Source organism: Talpa europaea (genome assembly GCF_964194135.1).
Source record: "Talpa europaea genome assembly, chromosome: 10".
NCBI lineage: Eukaryota > Metazoa > Chordata > Mammalia > Eulipotyphla > Talpidae > Talpa > Talpa europaea.
This window is the reverse complement of record NC_140077.1, coordinates 44,716,522-44,738,546: the sequence shown is the minus strand read 5'-3', so window position 1 is coordinate 44,738,546 and position 22,025 is coordinate 44,716,522. Positions and strand designations below refer to the sequence as shown.

The following is a 22,025-nucleotide window of genomic DNA, read 5'->3' as shown; positions in this document are numbered from 1 at the left end:
GGGAGCTGGGAGATAAAGGGAGCTGGCCCCAGTCAAATCAGGGTCATGCGTCTAAGGCTTATAAATCCTGGCATTGCCCTGAGCTTCATAATCAGTTTAGATTCTGAGCTCAGCAGACTGACTTCTGCCTCTGAGAATCTGTGTTTGTGTGGCACCTGCAGTAACTGAATCTCTGTGAAAGGTAATATGGGACAGGCTACGTTGATCATCTAACTGCCAGAGTTCAAATGCTTACCCTCGCTTTTACTAGTTGTGTGACTGTGGACAAGTTACTCACCTTCTCTGTGCCTCATGTCTCTCTTCTGTATAATAGAGATGGTGCTCTGTACAGCACTGTTGGAAGAATTGAGTTAATACATGTCAAATTCTTAGTCAAGCTCCTGGCACATAGTGAGTGCTGAATAAATGGTGATTGCTATAAACATTGCTAACATTGTTATTATATTTTGCTATGTGCCAGCCTATTCATTTTCACAACCTTGAGAGTAAGGAAAGTTGGTTCTCCATGGGAGAATACCAAATACCACTTCTCCAAAGTGGTATTCCATGGGATGGAGAAGTGTGGTCATCTCATTTCTGTCTCATGGTCAGGTATAAAGAAGGCCTTGCCAATACAAAAGAAATCCTGATTGATCTGGGCCTGGAACCTTCTGAGGATGATTGCATTGCGGTCCAGCATGTCTGCACCATCGTTTCCTTCCGCTCGGCCAATCTCTGTGCAGCAGCTCTGGCAGCCATCCTGACACGCCTCCGGGAGAACAAGAAGCTAGTTCGGCTCCGGACCACTGTGGGCGTGGATGGCACAGTCTATAAGATACACCCTCAGTGAGTGCTTGCAGCTGACCCATGCTCCCCACAAACTAGTGTCCCCTGGGACAGAGTTCCAAGGTTGTTTCTGGAGTATGTTACTTCTCTGAGCTGCTGGAACCAACCATCTCCTATTGGTTTTGAGATTATAGGGAAAGGGTAAATTCAGAGCTAGCTAGGTTGCTGTTGAGGCTCATTCTTAAAGAAATATTCTGCTGAAGTCTATTTCCTGACTTAGAAAGTCGTTCTCTAGATATCTATGCATCTATTTATCCATTATTATTGAATACTTACTACATGATAAGATTGGTAAGTAAGATACAACTAGTGATAAACGGGGAAAATAGGGATGGCAGAGGTTGCCAAGTTCACATGAAGGATCCTGTTAGAAAACATGAGAATGAGAATTTCCGAGAAGGAGGAAAAGCAAAAGCCCTTCTGGCTAACAGAGTTGGTATTGGAAGTCAGTGGGTACACCCTAGAAAGAACTGTGGGAAGGAAACCCTCCCCTTCTGGATAAAGATGATGTTTAGTCAAAACATTATTTGTGGACATGCCCTACTGGTTGAAGTATAGGTGATATAATAGCTACTTCTTTGAGACTCCTGAGTGGCCCCTACAACTGCCCCAGCTGCCCAAGTCCCTCCTGCAAGCCACTCCTCTCCCCTCCACCCATATCTAGTACCTGAAGCTCCTAAAGACCTCCCTTTCATAACAATGCGTGTTTGTTCCCATTTTGGGGCCTGGGCTTTTGTGACCGTTACATTTTTTGGCATCACCCCTCTTTCAGATACCCAAAACGCCTGCATAAGGTGGTGAGGAGACTGGTCCCGAACTGCGACGTCCGCTTCCTCCTATCAGAGAGTGGCAGCACCAAGGGGGCCGCCATGGTGACAGCGGTGGCCTGTCGCCTGCAGGCCCAGCGGAAACAGATTGACAAGGTGCTGGCTTTGTTCCAGCTGACCCGTGAGCAACTGGTGGGAGTGCGGGACAAGATGCGGGCTGAGCTTGAGTATGGACTGAAGAAGGAAACCCACCCACTGGCCACAGTCAAGATGTTGCCCACCTTTGTCTATGGAGTGCCGGATGGCACCGGTAGGTCTGTCACAGCTCCCTTTCCTGAAGGCCACTAGAGCTCCCATCTAAACTCCTTAAGTCCAGGTGTTTTGGTTTCAGAACTTCATTCATGTCTGTGATGGCGGGATGGGGAGTTGGTAGGACAGTGCTATGAAATTTTTTGCCTTGGTTGATCCAAGGCATTTGCCGTGAAAGTACCTAAGTTAGGCTTCATGTCTGTACCTAATTAGCAGAGAACACAGAGCTCACCTCATGCTGCTGGCAAAACAGAAAACCCAGATACTATCCTAAGGAGCTTCCATCTGGACTCTTGGAGTAGTCTGACTTGAAGGGCAGCAGGAATCTGCCCTTTCTTTTCTAAAACTCTTCTCTTCTGGCTCTTTACTGCCTACCTCTCCCCTCTCATTTTTTTAGAGACTTTTTTAAAGACTTATTTATTTATTTATTTATTTATTTATTTATTTATTTATTTATTTATACAAGCACTGGGTACATACAGTCAGAAGTGCGGGAGGGTGAGAGAATTCACCAGAGCCAGAGCGGGGAGCAGAGCAGGCAGAAGGACCGAAGTACACTGCTGAGGGGAGCAGCGGGCGGCAGGAGAGGTCTGCGCGCCATGTGGGACCCTCCTCTGGTGCCCGGGGAGCAGCCGGGGATTGAACCGGCACTGCAGAGGCTGCGGGCAGCTTCACAACCCAGCGCTCAACAGCTGCGCCACCGGGGAGGCCCTCTCATTGCTTTCTACCCCTGACCTTTCCAATCCTCGATCCTTCTGTGCTCAGCTGAGAGGAACCCATAAACAGTATAGTGAGTTCTTTAGACAAGTTAGTTCACTTCTTTGAACCTTGTGAGCCTTACCCAGAAATAATGACCTTTGTGAAATGTTTTACATCTTGTAATTTGCTTTTAAACCTTTAATTTCATTTCATCCTCACAACCACTTTGTATGTTACATAAATGATTTCCATTTTATGGATGCCACAAATGAGACTCAGAGAGATTAGATGACACACACAAGGTAACACAGCTGTACTTTGGATCTCTTAACCATAGAAACAATATCCTTTGAATCTGCATGGGAAAAAACTGAGCATAGTAAAGACACTGTTCACTTATACATTCTTTCACTCTCTTGTGCTTCTGCCTTCGTAATACAGCTTGGAGGAAAACATAGTGGAGCACATGGCCTCTTGGACAGGCAGACAATAAACAATCAGACATTTGTAGGTAGCTACGTAATGGCAGGTGCTATGAAGAAAAACAGAATATGATGAAGGTAGGAGAGCTAGCTGGAGTAATATCTTTGGCAAATTCAAACAAGAGCAAAATGAGCTGTATGGCTTGAACAGAATGAGTGAGTCAGAGGGCAAAGGGAAAAATTACAATGAACAAACAAGGATGTTCTGTGACATTGGCAAAGTGAGAGATATTGCACTGGGGTGGCCCTGGATGGCATTGGGGGTTGTACTTACTACATTTTCTTACCAGTCAGGTAAAGTATGGGAATCCAGAAAAGGGGAAAGCGGGGACAGAAAGAATCATCCCATGTTCATGACAGTTTCTGTAAGTCATATAAAGAATGGACATACCCTCCAAAGTTTGTTGTAGTCAGGGTAGCAAGGCCTGGATTCACCCTCAGAGGTTCTGTGCATACAAGTTCCACCTATGGCCTTCACCAGATACCCCATATCTAGGCAGAGACAGTTGAGGCTCCCTTGAATGCCATCAGTCAATGGAATTAGAGCCAGAAGAGCCATCATGGCCAGCCTCTTTATAGGGTGTATCATAATGCTCAAGATAAAAAGTCATTCTCAGAAGTGCCAGGGTCCTTGACTCCAGTTAAGGGGTCTCTGTCTGGTGCCTTATTGTTGGTAGTTCAGGTGGTGCTACTGCCATGTCCCTTTGGCTCTGAGTCCCAGGAGGCAGGGTGTGGGTCTGCTCTGTTTCAGCATCTCCTCTTCCTCTCAAAGCCTCCAGGCAGTGCTGCTCTCTATATATTGGTTGAGTGTAGCCCCCACTTTCTCCACCACAGAAAATGGAAAGTTCCTTGCCCTGGACCTGGGGGGAACTAACTTCCGGGTCCTCTTGGTGAAAATCAGAAGCGGACGGAGGTCAGTGCGAATGTACAACAAGATCTTCGCCATCCCCCTAGAGATCATGCAGGGCACCGGCGAGGAGGTAAATGCTAGGCTGGGTTTTCTGATGGCCAGCCCCCCACCCCATATCACTGCAAGCTGGGCCTGACTGCTACCCTTTCCTGCAGCTATTTGACCACATTGTGCAGTGCATTGCTGACTTTCTGGACTACATGGGCCTCAAGGGAGCACAGCTGCCTTTGGGCTTCACATTCTCATTCCCCTGCAGACAGACGAGCATTGACAAGGTAAGGCACCCAGCCAGGCTCACCATTAGGCTGGCAGGCTTTCCTTTTCCACCAGAAAATCTCAAGGTACCTGTGAGTCACTGCTCATTGACTTATTTTCTTGGGTTCAGGGCAGTTGGAACTACTTACTTAATTTACGTATTATATTCCATTTTCATTATTATTTTTTTGATTGAAGTTCACAAAAGAATTTAGGGTAGTATGCAATAAAGGAACACTTGCATAAGAGTACTTTAAAAGAGAGATCAAAGCACATTACAGAGAGAGAGACAGTGGTTACAAGCAATACTTTGGCAGAAATATTATCTGTCCTTTCGCACAGTCAGTGTAAACAAGGACACACAAGAAGTGGCAGGGTTTTTATTGTCTGATAAATGAAAGCTTACCAGTGCAGCAGAAGAAATGTATTTCTTTTTTTAAGGATTTATTTATTTATACAAGGACTGGGGTACAGGCCAGATGCATGGGAGGGTGAGAGGATTCACCAAAGACAGAGTGGGGAACAGAACAGGCAGACTGAGGAAACACACTGCTGAGGGGAGCAGTGGATGAGACAGGAGAGGTCCACTGAGCCATGTGGGATTCTCCCCGGCCAGTCAGGATTGAACCCACGCTGCAGAGGCTGTGGACAGCTTCACGGTACAGCGCTCAACCACCTGCGCCACAAGAGAGGCCCTATTTCTTTCTTGATATTAGACTCTCAGGAGGAATTTATCATATGAACACTAATTGAGTTGAAACTGAGGAACATGAAGGATAAAATTTTAATAAATTATTCATAATGATGCAGAAACTTACATCACAAGGTCTTTCTTAGAATTCTTAGATAAAAGCACCATTCAGCACCTCATGGAGAGCAGAACTCTTTTTCTCTGATAGACTCACATCAACCAGCCGCCCAGGATTGGCATTAACACAGAGCACCACTCATGAGTGACAGGGAGGGCTCTGCTCAGCACAGCAGCTAACCAGAAAACTCATGACAGCAAGAATAGCACCCAGTCACACACAGTAAGAATTTATTTATTTAAAAATATATGTAAATGTAAACAGAAAAGGTCTATAAGGATTGTTCCTCAGATTGGAAGGATAGGGAGTTAAATGGCACTTTATTGTTATCAGTAACGCTTTAATAAAAAAAAAATGTGATACATTCCTGTGTTACTGTTGCCATTAAAATTAGTGCACAAGGAAGGGAAGCTACATGCAGCTGTCTATGGTACTGAATGATCTATGGCTACCAGGACACAGCAGCTCCACTTGAGCCAGGCCATGGGCTACTCTCCATCCAGGACACATAACTTCTCTCCAGTAGTTATAAAGACACAGTTAAGGTGGGGGGGAGGTGTTTGGAGACCATTGGACAGCTGAGAAAAAAGACACCAATGGCTGGGGAGGAAAAAAGAGACCTTTAAAGCATATTATCATGTACTTGCAACTAATAACAGAGATTTTTCAATTGGGAGATCTCTCTCATGTTTTCCATATACCCACCAGGAAAGGATCAAGAAAACCCAGCTTCCAAGGGATGTGGAGAAAAGGAGGGAGACAAGGACTGTAGGCCTTCAGGGGAGGTGGCCATCCAGCCTCATGCTTGAAGGCAATGTCATCAGAGTTGCTGGCAGCCTCTCTGATTCCAGGTGCCTGACCTAGATGCCTTTCCTCTGCCTGCACTCACCCCATCCCCAGTACTAGGTTGCAGAGCCAGGCTAGACTCATTCCTGCCTCTGGCTAATATTGCTAATATTGTAACGGTGCCTACCTTTTAAAAATTAAAATTTTCTCCCCAATATTATAAAAATTTTACATGCTAATTTTAAGAAAACTAGAAAATACAAAGACACAACAAGGAGAGAACAAAAGGCAGCCACATTCTTTTACCCAGAAAGAATCACTCTAAGCCTTTATCCCCTTGTATATACATTGTTCCAAGCTTTTTTTCCAGATGTTGGGGGTGGGGGGAGAGAGACAGAGACAGAGATGGAGAGAGGAGTTTCCCTTTTTAAAAAATGAAAGGAAAATTCATCATCTGTATTTGTTTAATGTGTGCTCAATTAATAGTGTATGGCGACTATCTTTCTCTAACATTCAGTGTTCTCTTACGGCAGTGATTTTTTTATGACTAGATTTACATTTCCTGTATTAATGCACAAGGTGATAGATGCTTATGGTTGCATTGAAGGCATGCCTCTGTGTTTTTACTATGGAACAATGCTTTGATGTATATCTTATATCTTTATCTTTAAGCACATCTTAATCTGTCTTGGCTAAATTAGTAGTAGGATCACTATGATCCAGGCCTTTCCTGTCTCCAATCATGGCAAATTGACCCTGGGTGAATGAGAGTGGCTGCAGTTATTCCACTTGGCAGGAGACCTTGTCTGAACATCATGTTCTGTGATGCCTCTAGGCCAGTGTTAGGGCAGAGAGGCAAGCATTGTCAAGATCACATGCATTTGACTAGCAGCCAACTACAGTGTCCTGTATCTATTTGATGTTAAGGTTATTATCCTCCAGTGGTCCCAAAAAGCTATTGTTCAAATAGTTTCTTCTCCTTTCTTTCAGGGAATACTCGTTGGGTGGACCAAAGGCTTTAAGGCCACTGACTGTGAAGGGGAAGACGTGGTGGACCTGCTCAGGGAAGCCATCAAGAGGAGAAATGTATGTTGATGTTGAGACTCATGTCCTGGGGGGTCCTTTCTCCTGGACCCCTCAGCTCTGCCTTCACATGCCCACTCCCTATGACTCTGGCTTTTCCCCTTTGGGAAAATTCCTCCTGAACCTTTTTGGCTCACACATTCTACTTACAGTAGAGCTGTTCCCTTGGCAGGAGTTTGATCTGGACATAGTTGCTGTGGTGAATGACACAGTGGGGACCATGATGACCTGTGGCTATGAAGATCCTAATTGTGAGATTGGCCTGATTGCAGGTAAGTGGTCAAGCATGTCCCACTGGCCTACTCCCTTCTGGTCTTTTGGAGGTTCTCTTTTAACATAGATGCTCTGAAGCCAGCTTTCTCTAAGGCAGAGATGAAGTTGGATTTGGATTCAGGTCCCTGATTACTGAAACTTTGCTAATGATATTTCTCCACTAAGGGTCCTAATCCAAGGTTGTCCTTTCTGTTGAGGAAGGTGAATGGCTTAGTAGGGATTTTCAAATTAGGGCTGGGGCTTAAGGGAGTTAAGAGTTTCGCTCTTCTCCAATATATAACTTCTCTGTTCTCAGCCTCTCTGGCTGTTGGGGTGCATAGTATGGAGAAAAACTGCAGAGAAACGAGGAGAGAAGAGACTGGCCTGAAGTATCACAAACACTTTAGGGGTCTTTGGGAGAAGTCTGCCAGTGATTGTGGGCAAGGGTGGGTGGCTGGAAGATGACTTTTCTCAGAGGTGAGAGGACAGGTAGAATTTGTTTTTTTTTTATTAAGATTTATTTATGTATGCATACAAGAGCTGGAGTACAGGTCAAAGGTGCAGGGGGTAAGAGGATTCACCAGCAACAGAGTGGGGAAAAGAACAGGCAGATTGACTGAAATATACAGCTGAGGGGAGCAGTGGGTAAGACAGGAGAGGTCTGTTGTGCCATGTGGGTTTCTCCCTGGCTGGCTGGGGATCGAACTCATGCTGCAGACTCTGCAGATAGCTTCACAGTGCTATGCTTAACCCCTTGTGCCATCAGGAAGGCCCCAACAGGTAGAATTTGAACTAGTGAATTTGGGATGAAGGGCATTCAAAGTGACAAGCTGAGGTAGTATTGACCGAATCTGGGGAAGCTGAACCAGTTGGTTGGACTTCCTGGAAGTGGAGCAAGGATATGGGCATATACTGAAAGGTCCTCAGTGCCAGGTATGAGATTTCATCTTATTCAACATTAAACTACTTTGTGACCTTGAGAGGCTACTTATTCTCATCTTGAGTTTTCTCATCTATGGGAAGAGGGTGGGCTATATCTAGAAAGGGAAAGAGGTCAGACTTATTTGATTAAATATAATAGTTGCCTGGACTATTATGCTGAGAATAGTTCTGAGGCCAGGTCATGGGCAAAGAGGGTGACTTCCAGTTGTCAGGATTTCCTTATCCAAGACTAAGTGATTCCCTGGGGTTCCTTCCAGCTCTGACTGTTAGCTGTGCGATGACTTGAAAGTTCACCTTGTGTACCTAGAGTTTAACAAAACTGATGATGATGGTGGGGAGGAGGAGGATATCACCTGCACTGTTCATTGAGTATTTACCACATAGGGGAAGCTCAGGAATGTCTTTCCTTTTTTTTCTTTATAGCTAACTTATAATAAATCTTTATAGTGAATCTTTATTTCTTTCTTAAAGATGAAGGAACTGAACCTTTAAAAGATGAGATACTTGTCTAAGGTCACACAGCTATGAATGTAAAGCTGGAAAACACATGCTTTTGTATCTGACTCCAAGTCTAAGTTCCTATCCACGGCACTCCACTGCCTGGTGATGTCATCTGCAGTCTTAAATCCCTTTATAATTCCTCCTAGGAACTGGCAGCAACTTGTGCTATATGGAAGAGATGAAGAACATTGAGCTGGTGGAAGGGGATGAAGGGAAGATGTGTATTAACACTGAGTGGGGAGGGTTTGGAGACAATGGCTGCATAGATGATATCCGAACACAATATGACAAGGAGGTGGATGAGGGGTCCTTGAATTCTGGCAAACAGAGGTGAGGAGTGTGGGTGTGTACATTTATGCATTTGTTTAATAGTTTATGCCTTTACCATATCTAGGGGGGTGATACCATTTTCATATCATAGACACTACAGCGTAATGTATTTATTATAACTCTCCATTCATGTCAGTGAAGTGTATTATTTGAACAGAAGCAAAATATTATGACAAGTTTCCAATAAGTAGAAGGATAGGGTCCCTTTTCTGATTACCACAAGGTACCATAAGGGTGACTGTGGAAGCAAGACAAAGGCCATGGGCATGTCCACTCACTGTGCACCAGCTGTCACAGAGTAGGTGTGTGGTGACTTAGTGAGTTCTCTAGGAATGGGCTTTTAGTAGATCCATTTTAGAGGTCAAGAGTTGGCTGCCAGGTTGCTGACCTCTGTTTTTCTGGGGGGTAGGGAAGTGGCCACTGGTGATAGATGACAATCATGGTTTTCAACTAAGATGTCATGTTCCACATGGGTCACAATCATTTGTAAGGTGCATTCCAATTACTAACCACACTGAAGTATTTTCATTTGCAGCCTCAAATACTTTCTTAAATAGGAGAGTATGGGGCTTAGATAGGGATAGAGATACCATGCTGTGAATTGATCACTAACCTGGGATCATCCACTATAGCAGGGGGTTGCAAACTTTTTCTGTAAATCACCAGATAGTAAATGTTTTATTGTCAGGCCATATCATCTTTGTCACAATTAAGCTCAGTGTCTTAGTATATAAAATGAGGTGAGAATATAGATTTATTGTGATGGGTGACATCCAAGTGGAGAAGCGGAGCAGATAGGAAATATAATGGGATGCCTGAGCCAGAGATAGCTTGGTCACTGTTGAATTGAGGACACTGTATTGGAAGAAGCTTGGACAAGGCCATGCGCAGCCCTGGTGGTTCCTTGTCTTCCTTTGGTACTTTTCTTTTCAGTTGGTAGACAGGTGTGGTAAGCCTAGCTGAGCCGGGGGTTGCTCCAAAAAAGGGAACTTATCTATGAATTCCAAGCTAGGACATCCAAATATCAGGGCTCTTCTCAATGGATAAGTTCCTCCTGACTTAGTTTTGTGTCTGAATCCACTGGAGGCTGACATTTTTGGAGAGAGAGTTTAAGAGCGCAGCACTTTTTAATTTGCCTTGTAGTCTCAATAATATGTCTGTTTCAGTGTTAGTTCCTTAGACCAGTGGGGTCCTGAACACTTGAGAAAACACAGATCCAGTCCCTAGGCTCAGCCACACTCAGATTTCCACTTAACTGCAGGCAGTGGCAGTACAGTGTCCCTCATTGTTATAACGGTCACCTGTGCAGGTCCTGGTCAGTGCCTGTCCTGGTCAGTGACCCTTGTCCTCTTGCTCCTTTCTTATGGAACTCACAGCCTGGTGTGTGAAGACAGTTTAGTGTATTATTTCGTGGAGCAAAATCTTAAGTGGAACAAATTTCTTCAACTACCACAAGCCAGTAAGAATCTTCAGTAGAACAGGGTTATAATACAGAATAAGGAGAAATGGTTTGGGGCTAAGAGAAGGACTCAGTTTGGCTCAGTACCTACTGTGCACCAGATGCCTACCTCCCAACTCTCGGGTAGGACCAGTACTCTGCCCTCTGTAGCATAGGCGATGGCTTACAGCGCTTGCCCAGGTCTCGCAGCTCAGGTCTTGGCAGAGCTGACACCTGGCTCTGGTCAGCATGGATCCAACCCCTAGCTTTCCCATACCACGTTGTCTTCTGCATTGTGTTTTCTTCTGCATTGTGTGGGTCTGCTGCCCACTATGAACCTTTCTGAACCAGGCAGCTGGTAAGTACCTGTTCCTTTCAGGAACCACACACCAGCACCAATCTTCCTGCTCTCACCACCATCATCACTCTTCCCCCACCAGATACGAGAAGATGACCAGTGGGATGTACCTTGGCGAGATTGTGCGGCAGATCCTGATTGACCTGACTAAACAGGGTCTTCTCTTCCGTGGGCAGATTTCAGAGCGTCTCCGGACCAGGGGAATCTTTGAAACCAAGTTCCTGTCCCAGATTGAGAGGTGATGTGCGATCAAGTTTGCCTGCTCAGTGTGAAAGGCCCTGATTGGGATGTACTGCTGTCACACCAGGTTGTGCAAATTTGAGGTTTAAAAACGAAAGCAGTAAGGTCCAGGTCAAGCAGAGGTTGCTTCCTGGAATGTTGCCTCTGTCCAGCTACATCAGGATGACAAACTGAAGATGTACACAGGGCTGAAAGGCCGGCAGGCCTAACTGGGCCTCGAGGTTCCTAAGCTATTGCACAGGAGTTAGATTAGGCTGAAAAGGGATCTTCTTTGGTTCCTGAAAAGGTGATGTGTACATAATATGAAGGAAAAGTCTTAAAAAAAATTATTCACATGCTCATTACTAAATACAGCTGTTTTGGTTTTTGCATATTTCATTTCAAGTTTTTGAATGTGTGTAAACATATTTTTGCTAGCAAGTCAATCATATTGCACATATTCTGTATATTGTTTATTCAATGTTTGTGGAAATTTCCAATTGTAATTCTGGTTGTTGTTTGATTTTTATTACTGAAAGTTTTAAATATATACAGAAGTAGTAGAGGGAATAGTAAAATGAACCTACGGTTTTCATCACCACCCTGATCAACTCATGACTAAATTGGGTCCCTCTACATGTTCCCTGCTTTCCCCATCCCCAAGCTGAAACAAATACCATGCTTTATATCAATTAGTCTATACATATTCCCAAATGTATTTCTCAAATATAAGTTCTTAAAAAAAAAGAGAAAACATCACCATAGTACCATCATCACACCTGAAATAGCTGATGATAAACCTCAGTCATGTGAAAGATCCTGTCAGTGTTCTTATTTCCCAAATTGTTGAAAAATAATGGTTTTCACGTGTATTTGTTTGTATTAGTATCCAAACAAGGCCCACACGTTGCATTAGGTTGTTATGTTTTTTAAATCTCCTTTAATCTATAGGCTCCCCCTCGTATTTTCCCTCATCGTGTATTTGATGAACAGATCATGCTATAAATTTTCTGTATTCCAGATTTTGCTAATTACAGCATTGAAATTTTTCTGCTGACCCTTCTGCTTCCCGCAAATTCAGAGTTAGACTCAGATAGATGGTTAAGATCACTGTTGAAATTTAAACATTATGTCATCCACAGCATTGAGCTGTCTGTCTGACTTTTATGTTAGTGGCCGTCGATGCTCATTGCCTAGATCCATGATTTCACTAGCTCTTGTAAAATGATGGTAATTTAATGCTATCACCTCTGCATTTACTAGATGGACTATTTCTAAGAAGGAGAAACTCCCCCATATCAACTCTGGTGTAACTGTCATTTTATATGACTGCATAATGTTAATTGCTGCTATACTATAATTTACTAAACTTTCCCCTTAATATAGAATGTCTAACTTATAATTTATGAATTTCTACAATTTTGAATAATAGAATATTACTATATTATATATAAAACTCATAATTATTCTTTTTGTACACATAGTCATTTGTATCTCATGTATTGTTTCCTTAGGAGTATAAGCATTTTGTTCAAAGAAACATTTCCCCAGGGACACCCTATTTATTTAAAAAGGTCCATTTTCCACCACCCCCAGTTATGTCCAAATGTGTGCATTATATCGCTTTTCATATTAACATTAGATGTTATCAGAGGTTTCATGTTTGGAATTTCTCTCAATTTTCATTCATTCATTCGTTCAATTTAATACTCCTGTTCTTTATGGGCTGATTCCAGCAAGCCAAAAATCATGTTGGGGAAAAAAGAAAATGAAAGTTTCCTTAATGAGGAAATTTAGCTGAAGTACTGCCAAGGAGTTCTTGCTTATCAGGGGGTAGAATCAGCAGCAGCAAGAGCAGCAGCAGCAGCAATTTTGTGGTTTTAAAGTGTTGATTAGTGGATGTTGGGCATCCTTTTGTTGGTCTGGTCTTCAACCCATCAGATCCAAAAATACAAGTTAAAAGTCATCACCTTTGCTAACCAAGGGGTTCTCTTTTGCTGTAGGGGGAAATAGTTTCTCTCTTGCATGCAATAGATAAGACAGATTGGCTAATCTTTGCCTGCTTTTATTTTGGCCTGAATACCAAGTCATACCTGGACAAGTGCAAGTTGTCAGCACGTAGTTGCCTCCAGAAATATTTGCTTTTGTCATACAAGAGGTATTTACTTGGATACTTTGCCTTCTACTGGTGTTTTTTTCTTTTTAAACCTTCATGGAATAAAAAGATCGTAGCCATATTGTGCCATTTGGAAGATGGAAGATGCCTTGCTGACGGTGGCTCATTCAAAGCATTTGTTGAATGCGTAGGACAGTGATTCTCAGGGAGAAGAACCCTTAGTTTGTAGTCAGAGCCTGAGTTTAAAATTCATCTTTACTGCTTAACCTGTTTATGCTGGGTGACCTGAGGCAGGTTGCTTCACCTCTCTAGGCACCAGTTTCCTTCTTCATAAGATTAAATCATTGCTCTGCTGTTTAACCCCAAGGATTACTCTGAGGATCAAATAAGGGGATATATAAAAGATATATATATATATCACTTTATATATGTATATCTATATATGTATATATATAAACTAGATAAATGGGAAAGACTATATTGTGAATGGAACGTCAGCTTTTCTTTATATACAGATCAAAAAAAAAAAAACCAACCCACTTTTCTTTCCTTCCTTTACAAATATCACTCCTTTATAAACAGAGGGTGGGGGGAAATAATTTCTTATAATCCCACCAGCATCTGAATAGATTTCTTTCTTTTCTTTTTTTCTTTTGTGCAAGAAGAAGCATTAAAAACAAAGCCAAAAACAACTAAAATCATATGGCACATAGTATTTTATAATCTCTTCTTTCATTTGATATGTCATGAACATTTCCCATAGTACTGTTTTCTCATGCAAACTCATCTTTAGATTCTACAAAGAATTCTATGTGTGGATACACCATCATTTATCCCGTATCCCCTATGTGGCCACACAGCTTGTTTCTTAATTGTTCTCCCTTGATAACACTCTTCTCTAAGTATTACTTTAGACAAGCAAGAATATAACCTCTCATTGTTCAGCTTGCAAGTCAGAGCTCTGTTTAAATTCACTGGGATAATCAGGGTCTAGACACAAGTTAGTCTGTGCCCTGCAATGAATACTTATCTGCATGTGCTTATGAATTTAATGAGCTTGCATTAGCTAAAATGCTGATTGTACATTCATTTCTTTTCTTGCCCATGAAATACACATAGCCCAGCCTTTTGCTGGCCATTATTAAGAATATACTCTGAGCCTCCATCTAGTTGGAAGGAGAAAGTAAAGAATGAGAAAAAGTTAAAGGGAAAGAAAGTTGGCCTCCAATTGAAGGAGACCAGAGCATCAGACCCTGCCATGATCAATGGGAGAGACCAGACCTGGTGTGAGAAAATGTGTGTTTGATTTCCAACTCCTACTGACTATGGGCAAGTCTTTAATACTCTGAACCTCAGATTTATCTTCTGAAAAATGGGTCCCTGGTATGTTGGTTACTGAATCTAATAATTGTGCCTAATAAGATAATACACTTGAATACGCTTAACACAGAGGTGATCACATTTTGTTTTCAAGGTGATGAGACTTCCTAGAGTGGCAGAACCTTCTGGAGTCTCAGCTTCTGAGGCATCCTCTTCCTACCTAGCCATCACCTGGATCATTTTCTCCTTCTTCCTGCTAAGACATCTAGGATTGGAGGCCTGTATGCTATGTGGAGCAGGTGCCAAGGCCCCAAGAAGCCGGTCCTGACATCTCTCTCTCTTGCCTGCAGTGATCGGCTGGCCCTCCTCCAGGTCAGGGGGATCTTGCAGCAGCTTGGCCTGGACAGCACATGTGAGGACAGCATTGTGGTGAAGGAGGTGTGTGGAGCTGTGTCCCGGCGGGCGGCCCAGCTCTGTGGCGCTGGCCTGGCTGCCATTGTGGAAAAAAGGAGGGAAAACCAGGGGCTTGAGCACCTGAAGATCACTGTAGGCGTGGATGGCACCCTATACAAGCTGCACCCACAGTGAGTGCCTGAGAGGGGCAGGGTGGGCGGGTACTGAGGCTGAGTGGGTGCTCAGTTGAATCTGACAGTAAAGGTGTGTTGAGCTCTGGTGGCTTCCTAGTGGCATGGTATAGGCTCATCAGGCTTCTGCATGGAACCCCAGCTTCCTCATTTGTAAAAGGCTACAGTAATAATCTCTACCTCAGAGGGCTGCATAAGGATTTAATGAGTTTATGATATAAAGTGCTTTACACATTGCTCAAAAAATATAAGTGACTATTAGTATATTCCCACCCAACCTCACAGTGAAGTAATGAGAACTGGACTTTTTGTACAGGAGAGGGCATTTATCGAGTATAGTTATAATTTTCTTAGCTCAGAATTAGTGGACAGAAGAATTAAGAGTCCTTTTAGGCAACATGAGTTTGAATCCTGGCTCCACCTTAAAAGCTGGGAGGCTGAGGGGCAGTACTTTATCTGTAAAATGAACATAAAAATTGTAGCCACTTTATAGGTTATTGTTGTGATTAAGTTAAATAGTGCCTGCAGAACATGGAACATCACAAAGCAGCAATGAAGCAAACTGTTATTTTTATTTAATGGTGTATATTTCATTTTGGTGAAAAGTATTAACAAGTTTATAAAAACTTCTAGTCATGCTGAAAGGTATACCTGAATAGTATTACTGTAATCTTTGATCCTTTGTCCTCTTGTGAATAATTATCCAAAATTACTGATAAGAAAGTGAAAAGACAGAATGGGAGAAAATATTTGCAAACCATGTATTTGATGAGAGACTTATATCTAGAATATATAAAGAATACTTACAACTTAACAATAAAAAGGCAAGTAACCCAATTCACAGACGGGGAAATGATTTCAATAAATATCTCTCCAAAGAATGCCTACAAATAGCCAATAGCACAGGAAGAGATGCTCAAAGACTGACAAAAGCTAGTATTTATGAGGTTGTGATGAAATTGGAGTCCTCATACAATGCTGGTGGGAAACAGTTTGGTGAGTCCTAAAAAAAGATAAACATGAGTTACCGTATGATCCAGAATTCCTTTCTTAGGTGTACCCAAGCAAACTGGAAACATGTTCACACAAAAATTTGCTGGTGATGTTCATAACAGCATGATAGCCAAAAGGGAAAACAATCCAAATTTCCACGACCTGATGAATAGAAAAACAAAATGTGGTACATCCATATAAGGGAATAGTCCTCATAAAAAGGAATGAAGTAGTGAACTTTGATGTACCGTGAAAAGCATCATGTTGAGTGAAAGAAGCTAGACACACAGGTCACATAGATGATTCTGCTATGTGAAAAATCCAGATTAGGCAGAGCTATAGCGATAGAAAGTACATCAGTTATTGGGGGTTCCTAAGGGCTGGCGCATATGGGGAGTGATGATGAATGCAGTTTCTTTCCTTCTGTCTTTATAAAAATTTATTATTTTTAATTGAGGTAATATTAGGATACCCCCATTGGGTGTCACCACTGTAGTGCACCCACCATCAAATCACCCGTAGTCTACTACCATAGTCTATTACCTTCCTTCCCCCTTTTTTTAGGGTGATAAAAATGTGCTGGGGTTAGATAGTAGTGATGGTTGCACACCTTTTTGAATATACTAAAAAACCACTGAATGTAAAAATTTTTAAAACCTTAAAAAGAGAAAAGACTTGATTGAGCAGTGATTGCCAAGCCATTTCCTTCTTTCTCCCAGGTAGTTTGGGGATAATCACCCTACTCTGCCTCCAATAAGACCTCAGACCTTTCCCTCCCATGTTACTGGTAGAGCCCCAAGGAGCTCCAGTGCTGTCCATGGCTGTGTGCTGGAGTCAGGTTCAGAACATGTTCTGGTGTGTTCACCTCAGAGATGACCACTGTCTGTACCATTCATGGTGACTCAAGATCCCAAGACCTGAGGACTAGATGCCCAGGCCTCTGGTAAATACATTTAGACCTCATAGACTAAGCCTGGTAACTACTCCCAAGATGCCCATTCAAATATTTTTAATATCTTAAAAGATAATTGAGAGAGACCCAGTGTCATAGTAAGACTGTGCTTTTTGCAAGGGAGATTAACGCAGAGAGAGAGGGATGGATGAATGAGTGGACAGATAATGTCAACAGTACAAAATTTCAACTTTGTAAAATGTATACATATATTCACTACACTAATCTTTCAACTTTTTGCAAGTTTGAAAATTTCCAAAATAAAAATTTTGGGGGCCTCCCCAGTGGTGAAGTGGTTGAATGCTGGGTTGCTAATCTGCCTGCAGCCTCTGCAGCACTGGTTCGATGCCCGGCCACAAGGCGAGGGGCCCACATGGTGCGCAGACCTCTTCTGCCGCCCGCTGCTCCCCTCAGCAGTGTACTTCCTTGTTCTGTTCCCTGCTCTGGCTCTGGTGAAATCTCTCACCCTCCCGTGCTTCTGACTGTACCCAGTGCTTGTATACATAAATAAATAAATAAATCTTTGAAAATAAACAAATAAATAAATAAAAATTTTGGGGAAATTTGAACAAAAAGGGAAGACTTTGGGGGAAAAACAGACTTTGTTTGAATACTAATAAGCTTACTAGTTATGTAAACTTGGACAAATTTCTTAACTTTTGAGCATTAATTTATTTTTGTAGTGAAGATAATAAAATTTTCAACTATTATTTGTTATACTTTGATGATAATCCAGGATAAAACCCCTAGAATAGTCTCTAACATTAGTAGTTACCCAATAAAAGGTACAATTAAAAACTGTTTAAATAGTTGTTTAAGAAACTGTTCCAGAACCGTGAGAAGCAAATTGGAAGGAACAAGCTAGATTGGAATCATTTATAAATATGCTGATCCCGTATGTTAATGCTGATGATGTTTCTCTTTTTCTTAGCTTCTCTCGGATATTGCAGGAAACTGTGAAAGAATTAGCCCCTCAATGTGACGTGACGTTCATGCTGTCAGAAGATGGGAGCGGGAAGGGAGCAGCTCTGATCACTGCTGTGGCCAAGAGGTTGCAGCAGGCACAGAAGGAGAACTAGGAACCCTCGGGGTTGGGCCGGCTGGGCCTTGGATACTGACCAGCCTTTCCTCTGGTGGCTGAGTTGGTCAGGGACAAACAGGCAGGCTTCTGGCTGACTTCTTCTGGAAGGTTGAAAGAGAAACCCAGGTTCTGTGGATACTCTCAGCATTTTGTTATTTTTTTCCCAAGGGCATTAAATTATGTCTCTATTTGGCATATTTGGGTCAAAAATGGGCCAACTTGTAAAAGCAAAGCATGTGGCCTGAGAAATCACATGTTTCAGATGAGACCTGAACTGTCCATTCTGTATGACTTTGGGTTCCGTGGCGGCTGGACTTGAAACATACATGTAATTTGCTCCTGTGGCTTGACTGGCTGAGCTCCCCACTAATATGCTTCAGCCACTTCCATTCCTTGATATTTTCCCCCAGCTCACAATCCTCTCTTACTGGTTCTGCTGGTGTTACAGACACATCTCCCTTACAGGGTGAGGGATCATGTTCCCTGCCCCACTTGGGTGGAGCCAAGTGGCCAGGTGAAGTTACATAACATGGAAGGCAGGTGGGCTCTGGGGAAGAAGATGGAGACTTGCTTCTGTGGCCAGACTTGCACCCTGGTACCACTGGGAAGGCGTCTGTACTGATTCAGGGTGTTTCACATGAAACAAGTGCAGCCCACCACTCTTTGTTTTAAAAACTTCTTAACAGTTTGCAATTATTTAGTGATAAATGAATAGTGTTTCCCTCAGTACATAACACCCTCATATCTTCTCCACATGTCTATGAAGGAGACACGTGGAAGAGAGACCTGTAGAGACACTTGAAAGAGACATGGGTGAGGGACTTGTGGGGAGGCTGACATTGGCTGCCTTTATCTTGATGTGGTATCTCTTTTTTGTCCCAGCTTTCTGGGACCTGCTTCAGAACCCCTGTCCTATGGTTCCCTGCTGGAAGATGTCTTAGACTCGTGGCAAGCCTTCAGACCTAACGACCCTGCTTCAGGCCACTGACCCTGTTTGGCTGGGCAAATTTGCCCATGAAGAGATGGATAATCTTGGGTATTTTATTGGGAAACTATTATCCTTTCTTCTCTCTTTATGCACATTAATTCTACTAAAGTTCTTTTACAATATGAATCTTTCGTGTACACAGATGGCCCAATCCCTTCAGAACAGACGAGTTTGGGAATCCTAGGGTACACTTCTCTCATACACTGCCACTGGGGGTCTCTTCCTTTGTCACCCTGCCTTGAGAGAGGATCTGGCTCAGAGATTCAGGTAGCTATGCCACCGATTTCTCCCAGACTTGTTCTCCCAGCATGTTTGGCAAGTTTAAGGAGGTTACCCAGCCTACATGTCTTACGACTCTGGTTTCTTAAAAAAGAAAGAAGCCCCAAGGTATCTAGGCAACATTGCTCATTGTGACTAACTGATAGCATCATAGAATCCTTGAACCAGAATGGAACTGTAGAGAGGGCAGACAGCCATCTTGTCTTTGGACAAGCAAGCCTCTGAAACACCTAGGACAATGGAGGGCTAACTTCTTGATGTTTACTGGGCAAGACCAGCCACAAGGTAAAGTCCTCCTGCAACGACTGCAGACTTTTCCTCTTAGGAAAAGCATGTCCTACCCCTGTGGTTACTTTTACCCAGTGAGCTTTCCACTAGAAAGAATTGATGAATATGGATTAAAAAGTAGATTTCCCCCATGACTCAGTAAATTTAAATAATCAGCGTATACTGTAATCAGGAAAATATTTATTTGAGAATAGGAATCACAATTTGGGTCCACAACCCAGGGTCAGTACCAAGGTGTGTTGCACCAGAGACTAGAATAGGGGAGTTGTAAAGGCTCAAGCAGGGGAGTGGCCCTGCTAGGCTTAGGTGATTTGTTTGAAATTTGGGCTCGGTTGACAAGTCTTCAGACAGAATGTTGTACTGTGGGGTCTTTGTAACAATTAGCCAATGGTCTTCCTGTTTCTTTCCTAATCATTGATAAGGAGGCAATAGTGTGTTGTTATTTGTAGTCATCAGTTATGAGAAATCAGTGGGTGGACCTTCCTACATAGTCACCAATAGGTGACTATGGGCATTGTGTCAAGTGATGGAGTCAGGCTGCTTCCTTTTCACTCAGACGTCTTACCATGGCAACTTAGTGACAAGATGGAGTTTGTTTGACTCAAAATAGGTTCTGTTCCTAGAACCCAGCCGCCTCAGTGGGGGGAACGGTCAGGAGCCGTGGTGTCTTCGCACCCTGCTGCTCACCACAAGGCAGTGTGGCGATTGCTCCTCAGGTCAGTAACTACTGTTTGTAATGGACCAATTAGTTGTGAGCTGTGAGCTGATAGATGCTAAATGGTCCAATCAGACTTGTGGGTGAAAGAGGATACAAGGCAGGATTGGAGGGAGCCCCCAAAGAAAAGGAGATGACCCCCACGCCCTGAAAGAAGAGGACAGGGGACCCTCAAACAAGGAGAGACTATGCCAGCCCCTGAGGAAAAGAAGATAGTTCCAGCCTCCGAAGAAAGAAGACAAGAAGCTACCAGCAGCCGCCCTCCGAGGAGGGAAGAGAAGCCGAAGGACTCTGTCACGGACTGGCCTTGGGCCTATCTCTGAAGTTGCCTGAAAGGAGCACCAAAGGCCCTGGGCCTGGTGCCTCTAAGAGCTGTTTGTTTTTGGGATAACCCAGCAACTCACAAAGAGCTGTTAACACTGGGGATCTCTGACACTGCCTCTGCGGGACCAGTCGTGGTCCTGCACTCTTGTCCAGCCCCTGGTGACCAGTGGTGACCATCACTGATGTTACCTGGGTGAGACAGCTGCCACTTGTAGATACAGTGAGCTCTTTATTTCCCCTGTTTGTACAATAAGCCCTTTGGTGGTTCCTGGAGTCTGTGGTCTCTTGCAATTGTGCGTGGGTGAGAACCCACAGACAGCGACCTGTCCTCTTATCAGGCACTGTTCTTTGTTAGTCTATAGCTTTTGGTTTTGATTTTTGGCCTTTTGAGGCTTTTTGGTGGCTCTCCGGTCTCAGAGCCTGGGCAGGTGGGTGCCTGTGCCTTCCATCCGGCCTCCTGCCCTGTGGCCTCTCTCGTGGCCCTCTCCACCCGTTTCAGTTCCACGACTTTGACTCTCCTATCTTTCGAAATCTTGTTTTCTGTTCTTCACATTAGCCGAATGGTGCTCCATGAACGTAAGGACTTGGGTCTATTTTTCCTATTGGCCCCAGAACATGTACGAGCGATCGGCATTGAGTAAACATTGGACAATTCTCAAAATTAATAAATGAATGAATGCTCAAACAGCTATGTGAATGACTTATTGCTTTCCTTTGAATCTCTCCATTCCTTTGCCCCACCCAATGGGACTTAAGCCTTATACATAGTACTCTATAAATGATGGTTCAATGCATGTCAAACCCACTGGCAGACACTTCTAAGACCCAAAGAAATATAAGATACCATTTCTGCTTGTAAGAATTCATAGACTGGCAGGAAAGAAAAGACCTAGAAATATATGAAATACAATATGGTAAACAGGAACAAAATGGAGATACAAATCCTGACCATGTCCTGCAACTTTTAAATAGGGGAATCCCAACCTGCGTATGTGAGCTTGTATGCATATGCACCATATGCTCCTTGGGTAATTATGTGAAACCTCTGAGGCCCTTCTTAGAATACACTGTTTTACCTCAGAATATTTTTAAATGCTTAAAATACATAGAATTACTAAGGGCACCAATGTTATAAAATTGTTATTAAAATATTAACATGGTGTATATATAGTAAATATGTGTATATTTCTTATTGATTAATGCATTATATCACAAGATCCAGAGGAAACCTAATAAACCATTATTGTTTTGAGACACTTGCAACAACACAGTATGTGATTTCTTCTAGAGACAGTCATGGGTGTTGCTAACACTGCTGTGGTTTGTTGCTTACATTTGTAATGGAAAGAAATGCTACATCTCAATTAGAAGTGATCAAAAATGAAGTTGAGCCTTTTCCCCAAAGAAGTTTATACACTTC

At 43.0% G+C, this 22,025-nt stretch overlaps 1 protein-coding gene across 1 annotated transcript in view; it reads left to right on the top strand.

Moving 5' to 3' along the window:
* HKDC1 (hexokinase domain containing 1) overlaps positions 1–18,009 on the top strand; it is a gene marked incomplete at both ends in the record, with an annotated part of 38,875 nt that extends 20,866 nt beyond the window's left edge. Inside the window, 10 exons of the mRNA XM_084246196.1 lie at positions 592–825; positions 1,598–1,902; positions 3,917–4,062; positions 4,148–4,267; positions 6,833–6,928; positions 7,098–7,197; positions 8,767–8,950; positions 10,829–10,984; positions 14,752–14,985; positions 17,862–18,009. Of these exons, the coding sequence (XP_084102322.1) occupies positions 592–825; positions 1,598–1,902; positions 3,917–4,062; positions 4,148–4,267; positions 6,833–6,928; positions 7,098–7,197; positions 8,767–8,950; positions 10,829–10,984; positions 14,752–14,985; positions 17,862–18,009 (1,723 nt within the window). The remainder of the gene's footprint in view (positions 1–591; positions 826–1,597; positions 1,903–3,916; positions 4,063–4,147; positions 4,268–6,832; positions 6,929–7,097; positions 7,198–8,766; positions 8,951–10,828; positions 10,985–14,751; positions 14,986–17,861) is intronic.
* Positions 18,010–22,025: the final 4,016 nt, after the last annotated feature.